The 17664-nt window shown below is 51.3% G+C and overlaps 1 protein-coding gene across 4 annotated transcripts; it reads left to right on the forward strand.

Annotated features, from left to right (window-relative positions):
* Positions 1–2998: 2998 nt before the first annotated feature.
* Egr3 (early growth response 3) lies at positions 2999–6159 on the forward strand. 4 transcript variants are annotated; one of them, XM_051160783.1, is made up of 3 exons: positions 3160–3307; positions 3731–3783; positions 4604–6159. In XM_051160783.1, the coding sequence occupies exons 2-3, from the start codon at positions 3744–3746 to the stop codon at positions 5611–5613; spliced, it is 1050 nt and encodes a 349-aa protein (XP_051016740.1). In that variant the 5' UTR covers positions 3160–3307; positions 3731–3743; the 3' UTR covers positions 5614–6159. The 4 variants fall into 4 exon arrangements, with proteins under 4 accessions (XP_051016738.1, XP_051016740.1, XP_051016737.1 ...); XM_051160781.1 differs by lacking the exon at positions 3731–3783 and having other exon boundaries at positions 2999–3307; XM_051160780.1 differs by lacking the exons at positions 3160–3307; positions 3731–3783 and adding an exon at positions 3320–3583.
* The last annotated feature ends 11505 nt before the right edge of the window (positions 6160–17664 follow it).

Consider the following 17664-nt stretch of genomic DNA (forward strand, 5'->3'; position numbering starts at 1 on the left):
AGCCAAGAGGCCCAGCTTAAAAGCAACAAGCTAAACTCTGTAAAAAGTGTTCCAGGCCATCTAAGGAGCAATAGCTGATTGACACTGGGACCGGAGAGGCTTGAGAATCCCAAATGTTTCCACCACAGGCCTCTATGGAAAAGGAACGGGGCCTCGAGCTCCTCCCAAGGAGAGAGCCCAACAGGTGGAAAGTGGATGGTACCTAGGGGTCCTTGCTAGTTGAGCGGGGCTGCGGAAGGCCTTCTACTTCTTTCCCACCACCCTCTCAGGCTGATCTCTGCCTCGCGCGGGGAGACATGGGCACTGCAGTCAATCTTAGACTTGCGGCTAGGTCCAAGGCCCAGAACCTCGGGGCAAGTCCAGGCAGAGAGCAGGAACCCACCGAGACACCCCGCCCCTCCCACCAAAGCCCGCCAGCCTCCCCTGGCACGCGCAGCAGGAAGCGCTGCAGGGGCGCGCCCAAAGCTTGCGGGTACCCTGGACACCTCTCTCCGCCCCAGTTGCCTCGCTCTCCAGCCAGAGGCCAAAGCTCTAGGCTAATTTTTCACGACCCCCCCCCCAAGACCGCCTCTCTAGGTGACGCTACAGTCTGTGCGGTTCCTTTAAAGGCTGCGGGTTCCGCTCTTCCCTTTTCCACTGGTTGCCAAAATATGCAAATCCGGGGACCGGAATCTGCAGCCAAATAGAGCAGGAGAAGGGGCGCGTCCGGCGCGTCACCGGATCCGCTCCTTGTATGGCTCTTCCCGGCTTGGCCCGCTGCCCCACGACCCTCCCAGCCGCCGCAGAGGCCCCTCCCGCACCCAGCCAGGCTCACACAGCCGCCCACGCCCCTGACCGGCCGCTCCCCCCTCCAGGGATGGAGCCGGGGGCGGGAAGCGCTGCATGCCCTGATTCCGGCCGAAGCCCGGGACCGCTGCAGCGCGCAGTCTCCTCGCGCTGTGAGGGCGGAGGAGAACCCGGGGGCGCAGTGCCTCTAGAGCACAGGAATGGGTAGCCTAGAGGGGGAGGAGGCGGGGGTGGCTGGGAGGGGGCTCATGGGCAGCGGGAATCCCTCCTTTACTAAGAGCTAGAGAAGATCCGGGGGAGTCTGGGCCCTCCCCACCCAATGTTCTCCAAACTGAGGGGAGGGGAGAGGGAGTGAGGTTGTCATCCACCCCCATTACAATGCGCAGCTCAGGAGTTCCTCCCACACGTCCCTAGCCCCGCATGGACCTCCCACGGCGTGAGGCCCGGGGATCCTCTCTTCCTCCTTGTCAACACTCCCACTCCCCCTGAGAAATGCAAGTTCCCCCAACCCCGACTCTCCAGCGGGGGACGCGGGATTCACCGTGCCCACGCGGCCAATGAGGAGGGAATCCTCCCCCGCCAGTGTAATTCGGGGTCGCGCCTCTATGCTCCCTCCCTCTCCTCCCCCTCGCTCTCAGCCAGGCTGCGCGCTTAGAGAGCAGGCCTCGGGGAACATACCACCCACCCCCGGGATCCGCTGTCGAGGTGACAGCACCCCGGGTCGGCACAGGGGGCCGCCCTTGACTACAAGGCACCCTCAGGCAGCAATGAGGACAGTCCTGAGGGAGACAGGAGGGTAGAGACTAAGGGAGACCGCCGTGGTGGCTTCGAAACTGTGGGTTTAGCATCTGCCTGCTGTAACTCAGCTGCGAGCCCTTCCCTGGCTGCAGTAGATAGTGATTGTGCCCCGGCCTGCTGGGTCCTCCTGCCATCCTGTGGCCAAAGGGGTTTGCTTTAGAACTGTTAGGGAATTTATCTGGAAATTATTTGGTGCACGTGTTTTCTAACCCCCTAAACTTTACTCTTTCCTCTTCTCCACCAAAAACTCACGTCCTCGCCCCCCAAAAGTGTGGGGCTTCAGCCTGCTGCGCAACTGGCTAGTCCGCTACACACTTCCCGGCTACTGCGCTCAGCTGGGAGTCAATGCCGGGTCAAGAGCCCAAGGGAGGGGCTGTGGCTGTGGGCGGTGAATCAGAATGTTGTCGGCACAAAAGTTCTAGGTGTACTAGGCTAAGAAGCCCAGAGACATTGAAACCCCTTCCCCAAAGGGAAGCACTCCCTTTCTCCATCTGAGTCTAGTCCAGGATAGGGTGTCGGGGAACCTGGGTTGAAGCGGTCGCCTGGCCCTTTCCCAACAATTCCCGGACGGCTAAAAGGACCTGTAGCCTAGTGTATTGAACTCCTTTTTCCTGCTTGGAGTGCTGGAGGCCAATTGCAAACAACTCCACCCCTCCATCAGCTAAACGCTGTCTCTAATGCAGACTTCAAATAAAAACCTACGTGTTTAGTTACTGGGTTTTCGACTGAGCACTGCGCGCCGCACGCTTTGCTTTCGGCTTCGTCCCTCTTTTCTTTCTCCTCTCGCTTTCCTTCTTTCTAATCTTCTAATTGACTTTTTTTTTTTTTTTTTTTTTTTTAAAGAACGGCAAGCGGTGCGGGCGCTGCACGTTGGCTGCGGCCCGCTTCCTGCTTTCTAATGTTCCATTGTGAGGAGCTTCCATTGTGACGTCGCGCCCCTTCGGCTGGGCTTTGTCTGTCCATATATGGGCAGCTACGTCACGGAGCTTTCCCGGGGCTCAGATAAATAGACTGGTGGAGTTCCCTGGCTGGGAGCTTTTGGGCAGCAGTGAGCTAGCTAGGAAGCGGCGGGGCTGGTGGTGGTGGTAGCAGCGGCAGCAGCAGCAGCAGAGGAGGTGGTGGCGGCGGCGGCAGCGGCGGCGGCGGCGGCGGCTGTGGCAGATCGGGGGGCGGGGGGTCGGCGGGCGCGCGTCTGTTTGTGAGATCAATACTGAAGCCGCGTCTGACCCCCTGAAGCCTAGATTGCCCCCCCCCCAGCCCAGCCCCCATCCTACTCCCCGCACACGCCCCACCCCACCCCCACGACCCAGCGTCGCACCGCACCAGCTAAGGCACCCAAGAGGATTACCCTCTTTGCCCCTCTCCCTCCCACCCCCCCAAAAAGAATAGATCCCCTCCCCTGGCCCACCCCTTCCCCTTTTCCCTCCCCCTTCCCCCGAACTTTCCCTCTCGCATGCTTTTCCCCTGCACCACGGATCGCCTCTCTGATGCCGCTAGCCTGGAAGCTGCGTTAGGAACAGGAGGCGGCGGTGGCGGCGGTGGCGGTGGCGGCGGTAGCTCGGGAGTGCTATGACCGGCAAACTCGCCGAGAAGCTGCCGGTGACCATGAGCAGTTTGCTAAACCAATTGCCTGACAATCTGTACCCCGAAGAGATCCCCAGCGCGCTCAACCTCTTCTCCGGCAGCAGCGACTCAGTAGCCCATTACAATCAGATGGCTACAGGTAAGGGTGGCGGTGAGGCGGCGAGGCAGCAAGGAAGGAAAGGGGGAGGAAGAGGAGGAGGGAGCGAGCTAGCGATGGATGCATAGATCGCTGGATGCAGAAAAGGATGGATGGAGAGACGGATGGAAAGATGGGGGCGCGCTGGGAATTTTCTGGGGGGCGAGTTGCTTTTCCCACCCACTCCTCCCGCCCTCCGAGATCGGGAAGGCTTGGTTGGAGACGCCACGGTTGAGGCTTCGGTTCTCCCGGGTGGGGGCAGCCGCCGACCGGAGGGAGGTAGGTGCAAGCAGCTCTGGGGTTCTCCCTCCCCACTCAGGGGGCCCCGATCGCTAGGCTGTGCGCAAGGCGTGGTGCTGTAGCCCCCTTTCTCGGGAGGAGCCCAGCGTCTTTTTCACCCGCGCTCTCCCCCCCTTACTCCCTCAGCCTCCCACCCGGGATGGAGCCATGTGCGGCGTGGAGTCCCCACGGTGGGAGAGGTACTGCGACGCTGCCTTTCCGGGGCGTTCAGCAAAGCCATTGGGGGTGTGGGGACGGCGGGGAGAGGGAGGGGGCTCACCCACGGGGCGGGGGAAAAGGGTTTGCCACCGGGGGTGATCCTGGGACCCGGGAGCTTGGGAACCGCGGCCGCTCCCTGCGTGGAGACACCGGCCGGTTTTCCGCCGCTCTCCACTCTCCGTAGCTGGGTCTAGGCTTTTCCCTCCAGCACGAGCAGAAAGCTCCTTCAGGCCGGGAGGAGACTGGGGCCGGCAGAGGTTCCCTTTACGGGCGACACCCTTCTGCGCTCCGAGGACAAAAGCGTCGAAGCTCTTTGGGTCGGCTACCCCGGCTCAGCGCGCGTAGGGGGACATCGCTTGGGGCGCGAAGGCTTGGCGTCCTGGAGTAGACAGGGCCGGGGAAAGAGGGCCGAGTTGTGTGTGCTGGAGAGCAAGAGCCGGGCGCGCTCCGGGTCTGAAACTACCTGTAGCTGCAGCTACCTGTCCGCCCCACCTCGGGAAGAACAACAATGCTTTCGCGCGCGCCTGCGTGTATGTGTGTGGTACGTGAGTGTGTGCGCGGCGTGTGTGCTGTGTGTGCCGGAGCCACTCCACACCCCGATCCGTAGTATTTTGCTGTATCCAGGTTGCGCCGGGGAGCGCGGCACCGCCCGCTTTGCGCCGGGCTCTGCGTTCCTCTTACCCCACGCGCTGCGCACTCCAGCCAGCCGCACCCTCTACTCCTGGGCAAGAACCTGGGCGCCGTGGCCGGGAGCCGATTCGGCTTCACTCACTCCTCCCCTCTCTCCCCCGCTCTCCGCAGAGAATGTGATGGACATCGGTCTGACCAACGAGAAACCCAATCCGGAACTCTCTTATTCGGGCTCTTTCCAGCCAGCCCCCGGCAACAAGACCGTGACCTACTTGGGAAAGTTCGCTTTCGACTCTCCTTCTAACTGGTGCCAGGACAACATCATTAGCCTCATGAGTGCCGGCATCTTGGGGGTGCCCCCGGCCTCAGGGGCACTCAGTACGCAGACGTCCACGGCTAGCATGGTGCAGCCTCCGCAGGGCGACGTGGAGGCCATGTATCCGGCGCTGCCCCCCTACTCCAACTGCGGCGACCTCTACTCGGAGCCCGTGTCTTTCCACGACCCCCAGGGTAATCCCGGGCTCGCCTATTCCCCCCAGGATTACCAATCGGCCAAGCCGGCCTTGGACAGCAATCTTTTCCCCATGATTCCTGACTACAACCTGTACCACCACCCCAACGACATGGGCTCCATTCCGGAACACAAGCCCTTCCAGGGCATGGACCCCATCCGGGTCAACCCACCCCCTATTACCCCTCTGGAGACCATCAAGGCCTTCAAAGACAAGCAGATCCACCCGGGCTTCGGCAGCCTTCCTCAACCGCCGCTCACTCTCAAACCCATCCGGCCCCGCAAGTACCCCAATCGGCCTAGCAAGACCCCGCTCCACGAGCGGCCCCATGCGTGCCCCGCGGAAGGCTGCGACCGCCGCTTCAGCCGCTCGGACGAGCTGACCCGGCACCTGCGCATCCACACGGGCCACAAGCCTTTCCAGTGTAGGATCTGCATGCGGAGCTTCAGCCGCAGCGACCACCTCACCACTCATATCCGCACGCACACCGGGGAGAAACCCTTTGCATGCGAGTTCTGTGGGCGCAAGTTTGCGCGCAGCGACGAGCGCAAGCGCCACGCCAAGATCCACCTCAAGCAAAAGGAGAAGAAGTCGGAGAAAGGGGCTGCGCCCTCTGCATCCTCGACGCCCGCCGTGTCCCTGACCCCCGTGGTCACCACCTGCGCCTGAGGCTCCGGGCACCCAGATCCCCTCTTTTCCCTTCCAGTGCCTCCTGGCTGGTCGCCTGAAAGCAGCGGGAAAAGCCAGTCACCGAGGCGCAGGGGCCGCGCCCTGGTCTCGCCCTGGAAGTGCGGCCCCCTTGCCTCCCCTTCGACGCCCAATTTCCACTCTTTCACGTCGGCCGGCGGTTGGGGGATAGGGCTGGAGGCACTTGCTCCTTGCTGCCCACCCCGCACCTTAGCCAAGGCGTGGGGGCGGAAAGGTGGCGTCTAGCCCGCTTTGTTCAGTTAGGATCGCCTTGATCCAGGGACCGCTGGGCCGCGCCAAGGACCTGCGGGGGACTGAAGGCGGGGCCCATCCAACCCTCGCCTGACCCAAGCACCTCACTGTTTTCCCCCTACAGCGTCTCCCCGTATTCCCCCTCGAACACCCGAGGGGGGGAGGGGGTAAGGAGCGCACCAAAGCGCAGAGCTTGCTGCCCGTCGCACGCACGCGCGCTTGCGTGCAGTGATGCGTGTGAGTGTGCGTGTGCTCGCGCGCGCGTGTGTGTGTGTGTGTGTGCGCGCGCGCGCGCGTGTGCACGCATGTGTGAGACTCTTGAGCTGAACTGGGCTGTGTCTACCCCCAAACTCTTCTTCACATAGGGTCCCCAAGCCATTGGGAGATGTCCCAGGCTGAGGGCCTGCATGTGGCCAGAGGAGATGGTCTTCCATCTGCTCTTCAATGTTTCTTACAGAAATGCCTCAGACGCAGCTGCTTTGGCGCTGCTGCCGCCTCGGGTTTAGCCCCTCAGAGCCCACTCCCTTTCTGAGCGCTTCCCTCTTAGGCCTCAGGGCAGTTTGATCTTTGGGGGAGAAAGAGCCACCACCTCCTGAGCCTGCCATTTTTTTTAAAAATCATTTGCTCAGCCCCACTTTTCAAAATCTGTGTTCTTGAGCTTGGCCCCTTTCCTTTTCCTCCCATCTTCTCTTTTCCCCTCTCAGGTACTCACTGGCTCTCTCAAGATCTTTACCCAGAAAGGCAGGCCTCAATTGTTTGTCTCTGTCACATACCCATTTCTCATTTCCCCCATTTCTGGGAAGGCTGGCTCTGTTCATTTGCCCTTTGTGATTGCCAACACAACAGCTAGAAGTGAAGTGTATGTCTAGGATGCCGGTATGTGTTATGCAGATGTATGTGTGTGTTTATACACATATGTTTACAGAACACACTCTGTATTCCTAGCAAAATCAAATCTGAGGCATTTGGTTATCCAGCGCAGTGCACTGGAATAAGGAGGATTTATAGGCATATACAGCTTTAAATGATTTATTTTTATGAAAATGTTAACTAATGAGATTATATCTACCTATGTATGTGTGTGAATATATGTGCACACATGTGTATATATGCATACACATTCTGTTCAAATTTTCCTCAAAAATAGATGGGGATTTTTTTTTTTTTTTTTGGCATTAATCCGTGTTGCTGAATGGGGCACATTTCTCTCATGCCCCCATCACACCTTCACCCCACCCTACCTCACCTCTTCTCAGGACCTCCTCTACCCCAGCTGTTCCCCCCCCCCCAGCCCTTCCTCACACAGGGCGGCCCTTTCGAAGTGGAGACAGAGAAGGGTGCTCTTTGACACAGCTTCCAGCACAGTTTTGACTGAATGTACTGTTCCTTATTAGCGTCGTTTCTCCTGTGGCCCGCGAGCTGCCCAGAGAGAAGCGACAAAAAGGTCTGGAGTTTACAGAATGTCTGTTTTTAAAGTCACTTTATGCGTTTCCCACTTTTTATTTTATTATTATTCAAAAGCACCGTCTTTTGATGGTGGATAAATAATACTAAAAGGACTCTAGTGAAAGGAGAGGAAAAACTCGAAGAGCAGGGGGGTTGTGACTTTCCAGGTACTCGGGCTTTTTGTAGAGGGAGAAGTTTGCCAGGAGGGCCCATATTTTTTCAGCTGAAGGGTAAAATCTTTCTTTGCAGAGACAGTATTTTGCTGAATACTTTTTATAATGTGATGATTATTTAAAAAAAAAACAAAAAAATTGGTCAGTTCAAAGCTGGAAGGAGGAATCGAATATCCTTTAATATTTTTTCCTTCCCCCTTCTGGGATATGCATGTCACTGCATGATAACTCTGACTTTTCCTTTGTTTTAATAAAACTGTTCTCAGACACTTAAGCTAAACTAAGAGAAAAATAACTTTGTTGCCAAAAGGTTGTGCTATCCCAATTTTTTTTATGTCTGCATGTTAAAAAAAAAAAAAAACAGAAAATGCACTCTAACTTATGTGAACTGAAAGAAAAAAAATCAGGTTTTAAACAGAAAAACCTATGGGGAATGATATTTTTTGAAAGACTTTTGTATACAGTTGAGTACTTAGAAAAAGACAAACCAGATGTAATATATTTTGTGGATGTTTTTATTTCTTGGATTTATAGTACCTTATACTAAGGTTTAAAAAAAATGCTTGATATCGTGAAAAGGTGAGATTCTTCACCAACATTTCATTTACTCCTTGTCACATTGTTATGCCAATATAATATAGGTAATGAAAACAGCATTTTTAAGAACAAATATTGAAACGGTGTAATGTTGTACCATTTGCCCTGTGAGCAAATGCCAATACAGTAAATATATTGTGTTTGCTGACAATCAGCCGGGCTTTAAATCTCATTTTATTTCTTGTTTTCATGGTATAAAGTTTTGGTTTGGCCTGGGTCTTTTTGTCTTGTTTTGTTTGATGCTTTGGTGGTCTGTTTGATAGCTTGTGGTAACCTGGATTTATCCTTCTTGCTCTGAAAACCCTCAGAGTAGAGCTAATGTGGCTCAGATTTCTGTGTGGCTTCTGGTGTTTTGAATCCAGTTTAGAGGCCTGATTCCACTCCACGCTTGTGAGATTCTCAGACTAACTGAGAAACATAGATGAACAAGATGAATAAAGTAAACTCATCGGAGTCAGGGCAGTGACTTAAATCTAAAACCTTCTCTAGTCTCCATGGATAAATCTCTGGCTGGTAAACTACTTCTCTGTTAGTCTTAGGACCAGACCCTGAAGAACCTCTGGAATAGCACTAAGAGGTTCTCTTGCTTACGCTTTTGAAGCCCAGGAGACAGGTGGAGACCTGACAGGGGTTCTTTGGGGTTGGCAAGATAACCAGAGAGACTGGCAGTTTTTCTGTGGTCAGATAATGGGGAGGGGGGGAGTCCGGTTTAAAAGTCCTACAGCTTTAATCCCACTTGAAACGGGCTTTCCAGAGTGCTCACAGCTTGCCAATGTCAGAGAAAGGTGGTCCTCCTTAGAAAGTGGTTCTTGTGAATGGCTCCAAGATGTGATGCTTTTAAGGGAAGAAAGGGACTTCTGAGATTCAGAGGTGCCCTAAGACAGGAAAAGTGTGTGTGGTGTCAACTCATGCATCTCATGGTTTCTATCTGCCGTGAAAACTCTGCTTCCCATGCCCTACAAGCTATCTCCCTCACCCTCAACTGACTCCACTGGCTAGCCTAACATCCTAGCCATTAAGGGAATATTTTGCCGTTGTCCATATCTCCTTTGTGCTCTAGTCTTCAGAATCCTTTCTTGTCCTAAAGACATCTTTAGAACTAACTCCATCCTGTCTCCCTCCTTGTCTTGCCTACCCTATAGAAAATTCTGTGTATCTGACAGTATGATCTACTCTGGGTCATGGAAACACAGCAGCAGATTGTAATAGGGACTCTCAGTCACACACACACACACACACACACACACACACACACACACACACACACACACACACACACTGAGCCAGCCCAGAGTCAGAGAAACTGCTCTTGCTACTTACTAATGCAGGCCTGACTCACTAAGAAATAGGGATGTTATTTCAGGTGGGCTTTAGTTACTAGTCGTAGGCTAAGGCCAGAGCCGGGTGGAGAGGGCAGTGGGCTGTGGCCCTAGAAAAGAGTGTTTTTGAAGTAAGAGATGAATAAAGAGAATGCAGTATGTAATCTTAAATTCTTGCACCCACACAATTCAAGATGGCTGCCATCTTGAATTCCTTTCTCTCGCCTTATGAAACCAGAAATTCCAAACTCCAGCATTATTCACAACCACACAGAGCTAGCCTCCTAACAGAAGTCCAAGATGGTGAAAGGCCTCAATGATTGGAGCTATAGCACAACTCTTTGCTGAACTTATAGATGTTTCCTTCCAGATTTCTGTGCGGTTTTTTTTTTTCAGGTGAGTTTTATCAGAGCTATTATCACTGGATGTCTTCATAGTTAGCATCCTGCCCCACCTGTACCTTCTCCAACAAAACCAGGCCTTCAGAGTTTGTACGTTCATCAACAGCGTACTATGCTGCATGATTAATAAACTCATTTCCCATTGGTAGATATTACTCAACCCAACCTGGTTCAACCACTGGGTTACTTGGCAATATGGCAGCCCGCCTGGCTGGCACCAACCCAGTGTGGTGTAATCACTGATTCAAACTTTGTAGCTAGCTAGATAAGGCTGCCCCAGATAACATCAAACTAGCTACCCAACCTGCCTGGGTTTTGTAAGTAAGAGATTTGAGCCTGAAACCTAAAGACAGAATGAACATAATTAGGCATTAAAGTATAGATAGACAAATAGTGCCATGGCTTGTTCCAAACAACACTTGAAGTATCTGGAGAATGAAAGTATGTGTGTGTGTGTGTGTGTATGTATGTATGTGTGTGTGTGTATGTATGTGTGTGTGTATGTGTGTGTGTATGTATGTGTGTGTATATATGTATATACATATATATATATATATATATTTTGCACATGCACCACCTCTGATGTGACACACTGAAACTGGTGGATGCAAAATTTTTCTTAGTGATTAGGCATAACTGAGATACTTTTTAAGAATTTGTGAGGAATGTACTTTTTGTACAGTTGTGGTGCACATGTGTGTGTGTGTTTAAAATATGTAAAATGAAATCACAGGGAATATAGGCATTAGCTTCTGCATAGTTGTTAGTGTTCCTTTTTTTTTTTTTTTTTTTTTAATAGGACAGGATTCGCCTGCACACATGAGGGAATTGGCAACTGGAAGCTGCTTCTGCTGACCCTGACAAGCTCCCCAGTGTTCCTGATTGATAAGCCTAGAGGAAAGCAAGAGACCTCTGTGTGTCCCAAAGACTAGAAATCATACTGCCCAAAACCCTAGTGACTAGCAGGGTAACATGAGTTATAAAAGGTACCACAGTTTTAAAACTAGGACATCACCTTAGATATGTGCCCCCCAAAGGGCCATCTCAGAAAGCTCAGTCTTTGAACAGAGAAGAAAGAGGGCTCCAGAAAGAAAAGGAATAGATCAGAGACCCTCGGTCTTACCCATCCATCAAACACAGAGGCCAGGGGCCATCTGGGCCCAGTAGCTTCTCTCCCAGTATCTCTGCTCTTAAAACTCTCCTTTGCTTTAAACAAAGGTCCCCCTCACTCTCCTGTTTTCAAGACTGGTCATCTTCACAGTTTAGTGTCAGAACAGGGGTGGGACAGAGTGGAGGCAGTGTGATAAGGCTTCTCCCCACTAGCTTCTCCCTGACTGCCACTGCCCTAGACACGGCCCTGGCTTCTCCCTGGTCTGCACCTGAAGCAGTCCCTGCCACCCACCTGCTACCTCTGACTCCAGGGTAGACACATCATTTCTTTCCAAATGACAAGCAGAAATGCGACTGAAAGCTTTTTCCAGCAATCTCAATAAGGAGCTGACACAAACGGAACATGACCACAAAGCTGCAAACAAGGAGAATGTCACCAAAAAGTTTAACTGCTAGGCGAGGTAGGAATCCGACCCACTTTCTTTAACAGGTCCTAAGCCGCTTCCTGGCCACCCCTTCAGGAGGTCCTCAGAACAGTCTCTCTAGGTCAAGGCACTGTTTAGTGCCAACCATTCTTAAATGGAAAAGGCCCTTTCTGTAGATTTCTATCCCTAGGACCTCTTCCTTCACTCTGTGACTGGAGCCCTGTGGTTCTACCACTCTCCTGCTTCTCTCACTGATCTGCTGATGTGCTCAGGGCCTTGATAATTTCATATGAAGCATCATGGTCACCAGCTCTTCATGCTGGCTTTTCTCACCCTGCTTGCCCAGGCCTGCTAGCCATCCAAGTCTTGAACTTTTCACTATTGACATCATGATTCATGCAGAGATATACTGCTCAATCGTAGATGCCACTGTCTTTTGCGTCACCCATTGAGTTCTTCACCGTAGTCTCAGAAAGCCCTCCACCTCTCACCTCCCTAAAGGAAAAGAGAAGCCTATTGCTCTGGAAGGTTCTCCTCAAAGAACACTGTCCTTATAGGTTGAATGGCACACTCCATTGGGTCCTACTCATCAGCCCAGATCCATCAATCCTTTGTGTCTCCCAAAGTGTCAGACTAGTGACCAGAAGAGAACTGAGATCCCCCGAGCCCTTTGGCATCTTCTCAATAACAGGCCAAAAGAGCTCTGGGACACTCAACAGTTAACATTTTTGTCCCTACGTTGTGTAGATTCTCAGTCTTCCATTGCTCCTTGCTTCCTCTGCCCACTGCTTAGGAAAATCAGTCCATTCAGGAAGAGAATAAAAACCTCAGTTAGCCCACAAGATCTGGGGGTTCCAGGGAAAGTCTCCTCTGGGGCACTCTTGTTCAGACGTCAACTCAAAGTATAGGAGGCCATGTGAGAACCCAGCAGCTATTTTGCTCTCCCCTCTTGACTCTTAAGCTGCTTTAGAATTGTGGTCTCCATCCAAGATCCAAATCTCAACTCAGCCACTTCGCCATAGGGTGACTACCAATGGATAGTGTTATTGTTTCCTTTGCAGTGCTGGGAATAGAGTCCAGGTCTCACAGTCTACACAAGTATTCTACCACTGAGCTGTGTGCACAGTCTCTTGGGTTGCTGAAGCTTAGTTTCTGCCTGTCTTTTCATAGCTGCTGGGGAGTTCAGGCGAGGTCAGCTGTATATTGCTGGCTCATTGAGAAATGCTATCAGTGTTAGTCTTGTCTCTTAGTCCTATCCCATGGCTCTACCTTCTAAACATCACATGAGTGAAAGAGCTCTGTTTCCAACCTGGAATTCAGGCATGACTTCAAACTCATCCATAAGACAGCATAGTCTGTGCCAGCTTCTGCCATCCACTAGAGATGTGGGTTGCCAACATCTCTCTACACTCCAGCCAACCCCTTTATCCACCCAAAGAGAGCACGGGTTCCCTCTTGGCCAAAGCTGAGGTTCGTGGTTGTCCTTTGCTGGCCCGGTTTCGGACCCTTTCCTCTGTTCTTTTGTCCTCTCTCTCTCTCTCTCTATCTCTCTCTTACAAAGATGGGTGGATGTAACACCTTCCTGATCCAGTATCATCTGCAAAGTCAATTAATGTGTCATTGGGCTGTTGCCTGCTTCCTGATTCTTATCAAGGATTTAAATAAAACGCAGCTGGCCCAGTTTTGCTCTGGCCATCCCTCACCCTTGATACCAGCATGATTCTTAGTCATCTACCCTTGAACTCAGCTCTCAGCTTCCAGCTGCAGATCTGGTGGCACTGCCGCTCACCCAGCCCCATTTTGAGAGCAGAGTAAGTTTCCAAGACTTGACGGCTTGGTGTCCTCTGAGAGAACCCCAGGCATCAAGGCCCTTCTCTCACCCTACCTCTTTGGGTAGATGCTCTTACATCTGTGGTCATTAAATCCAACATGCTTTTTTTTTTTTTTTTTTTAAGTGAGGAAACAGAAGTCACAGAAGTTTGAGATTTGTCCTGATACAGTTAGTAAGGGCAGAAACCATTTCAGATCCTCTTCTGGTTAGTGTAAGATTCCAGGGAAGCATCATCAGTTGCCTTTCTAACCTAGTAAATATTTGCAACACATTCTTCTAGGCTTTAAGAATGAAGCAAAAGGCCCCGAATTCTCATCAAAAGCTCATCTTCTCCAAGGCAGAGACAAGTAAAACACAAACAAGCAAAGATGTGTTGTGACTGTCTGAGATATGAGATATGGAGGGAAAACAGAGCAGATCTTATAAAAAGAATGGAGAGTACTGGGAGGGAGGGATTTGCTGCTTGATGGGTGGTCTAGGACTGCCTCCCAAGGAGGGGACCTGTAAGCACAGGCCCAAGAAGTGATGGAGTGAGCAGGCAGACCCAGCAGGATACACAGGTGCAAAGGTCCTTAGGAGATATTCTCTTAGAATGTTTAAAGGAATTCTGGGAGTCAGAGTAGCTAGCAAAAGAAAAGTCAGCCACACTATCAGAAGTGAAGTCAGAGGGGTAGTGTAGGACAAAATCACAGCTTCTTTTCTTCTTCTTCTTCTTCTTCTTCTTCTTCTTCTTCTTCTTCTTCTTCTTCTTCTTCTTCTTCTTTTCTTCTTTTCTCCTCCTCCTCCTTCCTCTTCTTTCTTCTTCTTTTTTTCTTCTCCTTCTTTTCTTTTTTCCAAGACAGAGAACTCTGGACTCCAGTTTTTGGATTTTCTAACTTTGGCCTTCTTAGTTTCCTTTTTATGTCTTCAAGGTCCCTGGTGATCTGCACACTGGCTTAGCTAAGGGGAACCAGAGGAACCTCCCTTAAGAACCACAGTCCAAGAGCATTCCCTCCTCCTGTCAACATTTGCCCAGGTACCAAGTTCCGAGTGGAATGGATAACTCCTCTTCCTACTCCCCAGCCTAAAAGAAGGAATGTACCTCAGTCATAAATGGGTCCTGCAAACTCCCTCCCTCCTTTGTCTGTGGCTGGAGGAGCCATGCTTCCTGCCTTGGCCCAAAGCTGACAGATGGCCAGGCTCTACCAAGATGGTCATATTCCTGAATATATCCGCAGCCCTGAACATGCTAACTGAACTTCATCTACCATGTACTCTTTGCCATGTCCCTAGATTCTTGCTAATCGCAGGCTTGTGTGGATTCATTTCTGTAGCTTTTATAATAGCTTCTTCCTTGACTATTTGGGGTCTTCTACTTCATGTTTTTCCCCAAGTCTCCATCTTTCCCTTGTTCTTTCCCAGTTCTATCAGAACTGCTTCACATTTCATTCATTTATTCACTTATAAAAACGCATTAAACCCACTGGGCGCGGTGGCACACACCTATAATCCCAGCACTTGGGAGGCAGAGGCGGGTAGATTGCTGTGAGTTTGAAGCCAACCTGGTCTACAAAGTGAGACCAGGACATCCAAAGCTACACAGAGAAACCCTGTTTGTTTGTTTGTTTTAACTTATTAAAACATTCCCAGTGTGGGAGCACATGCTTTTAATCCAAGCACTCGGGAGGCAGAAGAAGGTGGATCTCTGTGAGTTCAAGGCCAGCCTGGTCTACAGAGCAAATTCCAGGACAGCCAGGCTATTACACAGAGAAACTCTGTTTAAAAAAACAAGCAAACAAAACCATATTAAACTATATAGAGTTCCTAGTACTTGGAGACAAAGGAGCCACACTACAAAGACAAATGAGACAATGTCTCTGCCTTCCAAGATCTTCTGGGGACAGAGAAGGCAAACAGAGATACGCAGGTGAATTAAACATAGTAAGATCGGTGGTTCCAGCAGGGAGACACCCAAAATCTGAGTCTAATGGGAAGCAAATAGGGAGGCAAATAGTTGGGAAGTTGGAAACTGGAGAGGGATGTCATAGGGGAATCTCAGAAAGTCCTCTTTAGGCCTCCCATAGTACAAAACCAGGTCACACCGAGCATCTCCTACATGCCTGATGTACCTGAGGATGCTACCTGAGCCATCCCACTGCACTCCAGGTGATGGAACTATAAGGATCCTCTCTTCGTAGCCTGTGGGTCACTCGTTCTTGTTGTACTTTTTCTGAAGGAGAAAGAGAAAACCTCAGTGGCTCCGGGCCCTAGGACAACACCACACAGCTTGGCATCTCTAGAGTGTGGACAGCTGGCTTCATGGATGTTTTCCAACCCAGACAACATGACCCCATGTTACTCTCTGGTTGCTTCTTCTAACAATAGGGAAGACTTTTCTGGAGCTAGGAGAAGGCTGTGGAAGGAGACACTACCTTCAGTTTTGCTTGGGACAACCAGAACATCTCTCTGGGATATGGAAGCCTCCTCCATGTGGGACCCAGGGAGAGGAGCTCCTCAACCATTCAGGGGATGGACAAACTTCCCCCTTCCCCTTTCCCATCCCAGCCACTCTTTTGTTCTTCTTTTGTTGCTGGTGCTGATGAGATAGATGGGGCCTCCTTATCAAAAGACAAAGCTGTCCCATTAGTACCTATTTTCTTCACTTGGCTTAGCCCAGATCCCCACCCATAACACTAGTTGTTGAAAGAGAGGATCTGCTGTAATGTAAGGTTACGAAAAGAGCCATCCTAGTTCCGAAGACTGGTGGGAGGGGCAAATAGGGACACTTCTCTTGCTGCAGGGGAATATTCTAGAAGCCAAGTCTAACTTTAAACAGGTCAGGTAAACAAGCCACATAGGCTCCAGATGGCTCAGAGGTGACAAACCTGGGAAAGATCTTGTTTCTCTGTGGAAACACTGCTTCTGGGTGTTAGGGCACCAAAATTTCCATCCAGTGAGAAGGTTCTCATGTACCTCTGTACCTCTGGGCTCTACTCCCTCTGGAGTTAAGAAACCTGGCTTCTTCTCCTGGCTCAGACACTGGGACAAAGACTTACGACCTTTACAGAGTCACAGTCCTCCTCTGGCTCTTGAAGTCCCCATCAGAACAGCTACCATAGCAACTGACCCGTTTGAGTACCACCTGCAGAAGTCCCAGGGCGGTCACACCATACACAAGACCCAGCTCTCTATCTCACAGCTAGAGCTAAGCTCAGGCTCAGAAACATCAGGCGAGGCCCAAACTCAAGCATTTCTTCCTGCTGCCCCAAAGCACCAGTCTGTCCTCTGTGGGTGGCTCAGGGGTTCGCCTAACTTCCTGGGGCTCTGAGTCCTGGCACCCAGCTACCTGACTTTGGATCCTCTCAGCCTAAGGCAGTGTTCTAGTCTGCACTTGCTTCCTGGAATATGCTTCTAGCCCTTTCTCACTTATATTTTCCTGAAAATATATAGAAAGTGGCATGTAGTCAGCTATTCATCTCTAATCTGAAGTCACACTCAAACGCAGGCCAGGAACACTCAATAATGGCCTCTTCGGATCTGCCTCCTATCCTCCCTGCACCAGAGGACTATCTACCCTGATGAGGGAACAGTAGGAACCTGGAAAGCTCAGAATCTCTATTGCAGGGCCATTGTTTACTCCCTACTGCTGATTTAGTTGTCAACCCCAAACCAAGCATCAGAGACTCTGCCTCTCACAAAGGTCTGGGAACCTCAGTGCTTCTCATCCCCAAAGTCCAAGCGTGCTCCTCCCAAAGGCTGCTGCCAGGAGCCAGTGGTCCCTCCCTGCTGGCACACCCTCAGGCCCTTATCTCTAGCATCAGCCATTTATTCAGTCTTTACACTGCTGTGGCGTCTGCTGGGTTACCCAACCTCCCTAGGTCAAGCCAGTGTCGGACAGGTTGAGTCATTACCTCCTTCTCCTCCCAGCCTTCCCAGGGCCCAGGGTTGGGCTGGTTCAGCCGGCTTCAACCTTCTATGTCTCTGGCTTCCAAGCATGGGAGCCTCCCAGGACAAGCGTCTCTTCCTGATAGTCAGCCTCATTTGTTTTTTCCTGGAACAGCCACGTTCACCATTTCAGACCACTCAATGACACACCTGAATTTGTTCGCCCTCTATATCCTCACTCACCTCTTCCTTTGACAAGTCATGGAAACTTGGAGCTAGCCAGAAACCTCAGCCTCAGATGACACATCTATAAAATGGGGTGATCATACTTCTGCCTCAGGGCAGGGCACTGGGTCAGCTGAGTTGCCAGGGCCTTCCGGCCATCTCATATGCTTGCTAATCTGTTTGTGTACCCTTCTCCCTTGCTGTATGAATACTTTATCCATGAACACTTAGGAGCTCTGATTTAATGCATCTTTTTGTTTGGTTGGTTGGTTTTTGGTTTGGTTTGGGGTTTGGGGGGAGGTTGGTTTTTCAAAACAGGGTTTCTCTGTGTAGCCCCAGCTGTCCTGGAACTCATTCTGTAAGCCAGGCTAGCCTCAAACTCAAGGATCC

The sequence above is a fragment of the Acomys russatus genome, chromosome 18 (assembly GCF_903995435.1).
Source record: "Acomys russatus chromosome 18, mAcoRus1.1, whole genome shotgun sequence".
Lineage (NCBI taxonomy): Eukaryota > Metazoa > Chordata > Mammalia > Rodentia > Muridae > Acomys > Acomys russatus.

Bases quoted from the DNA above. Each gene is read 5' to 3' on its own strand.
- Egr3 (XM_051160780.1), top strand. From the start codon at position 3,418: ATGGAGAGACGGATGGAAAGATGGGGGCGCGCTGGGAATTTTCTGGGG. The intron at 3,584-4,603 runs GTAGGTGCAAGC...CGCTCTCCGCAG, and splicing joins CAGCCGCCGACCGGAGGGAG to AGAATGTGATGGACATCGGT.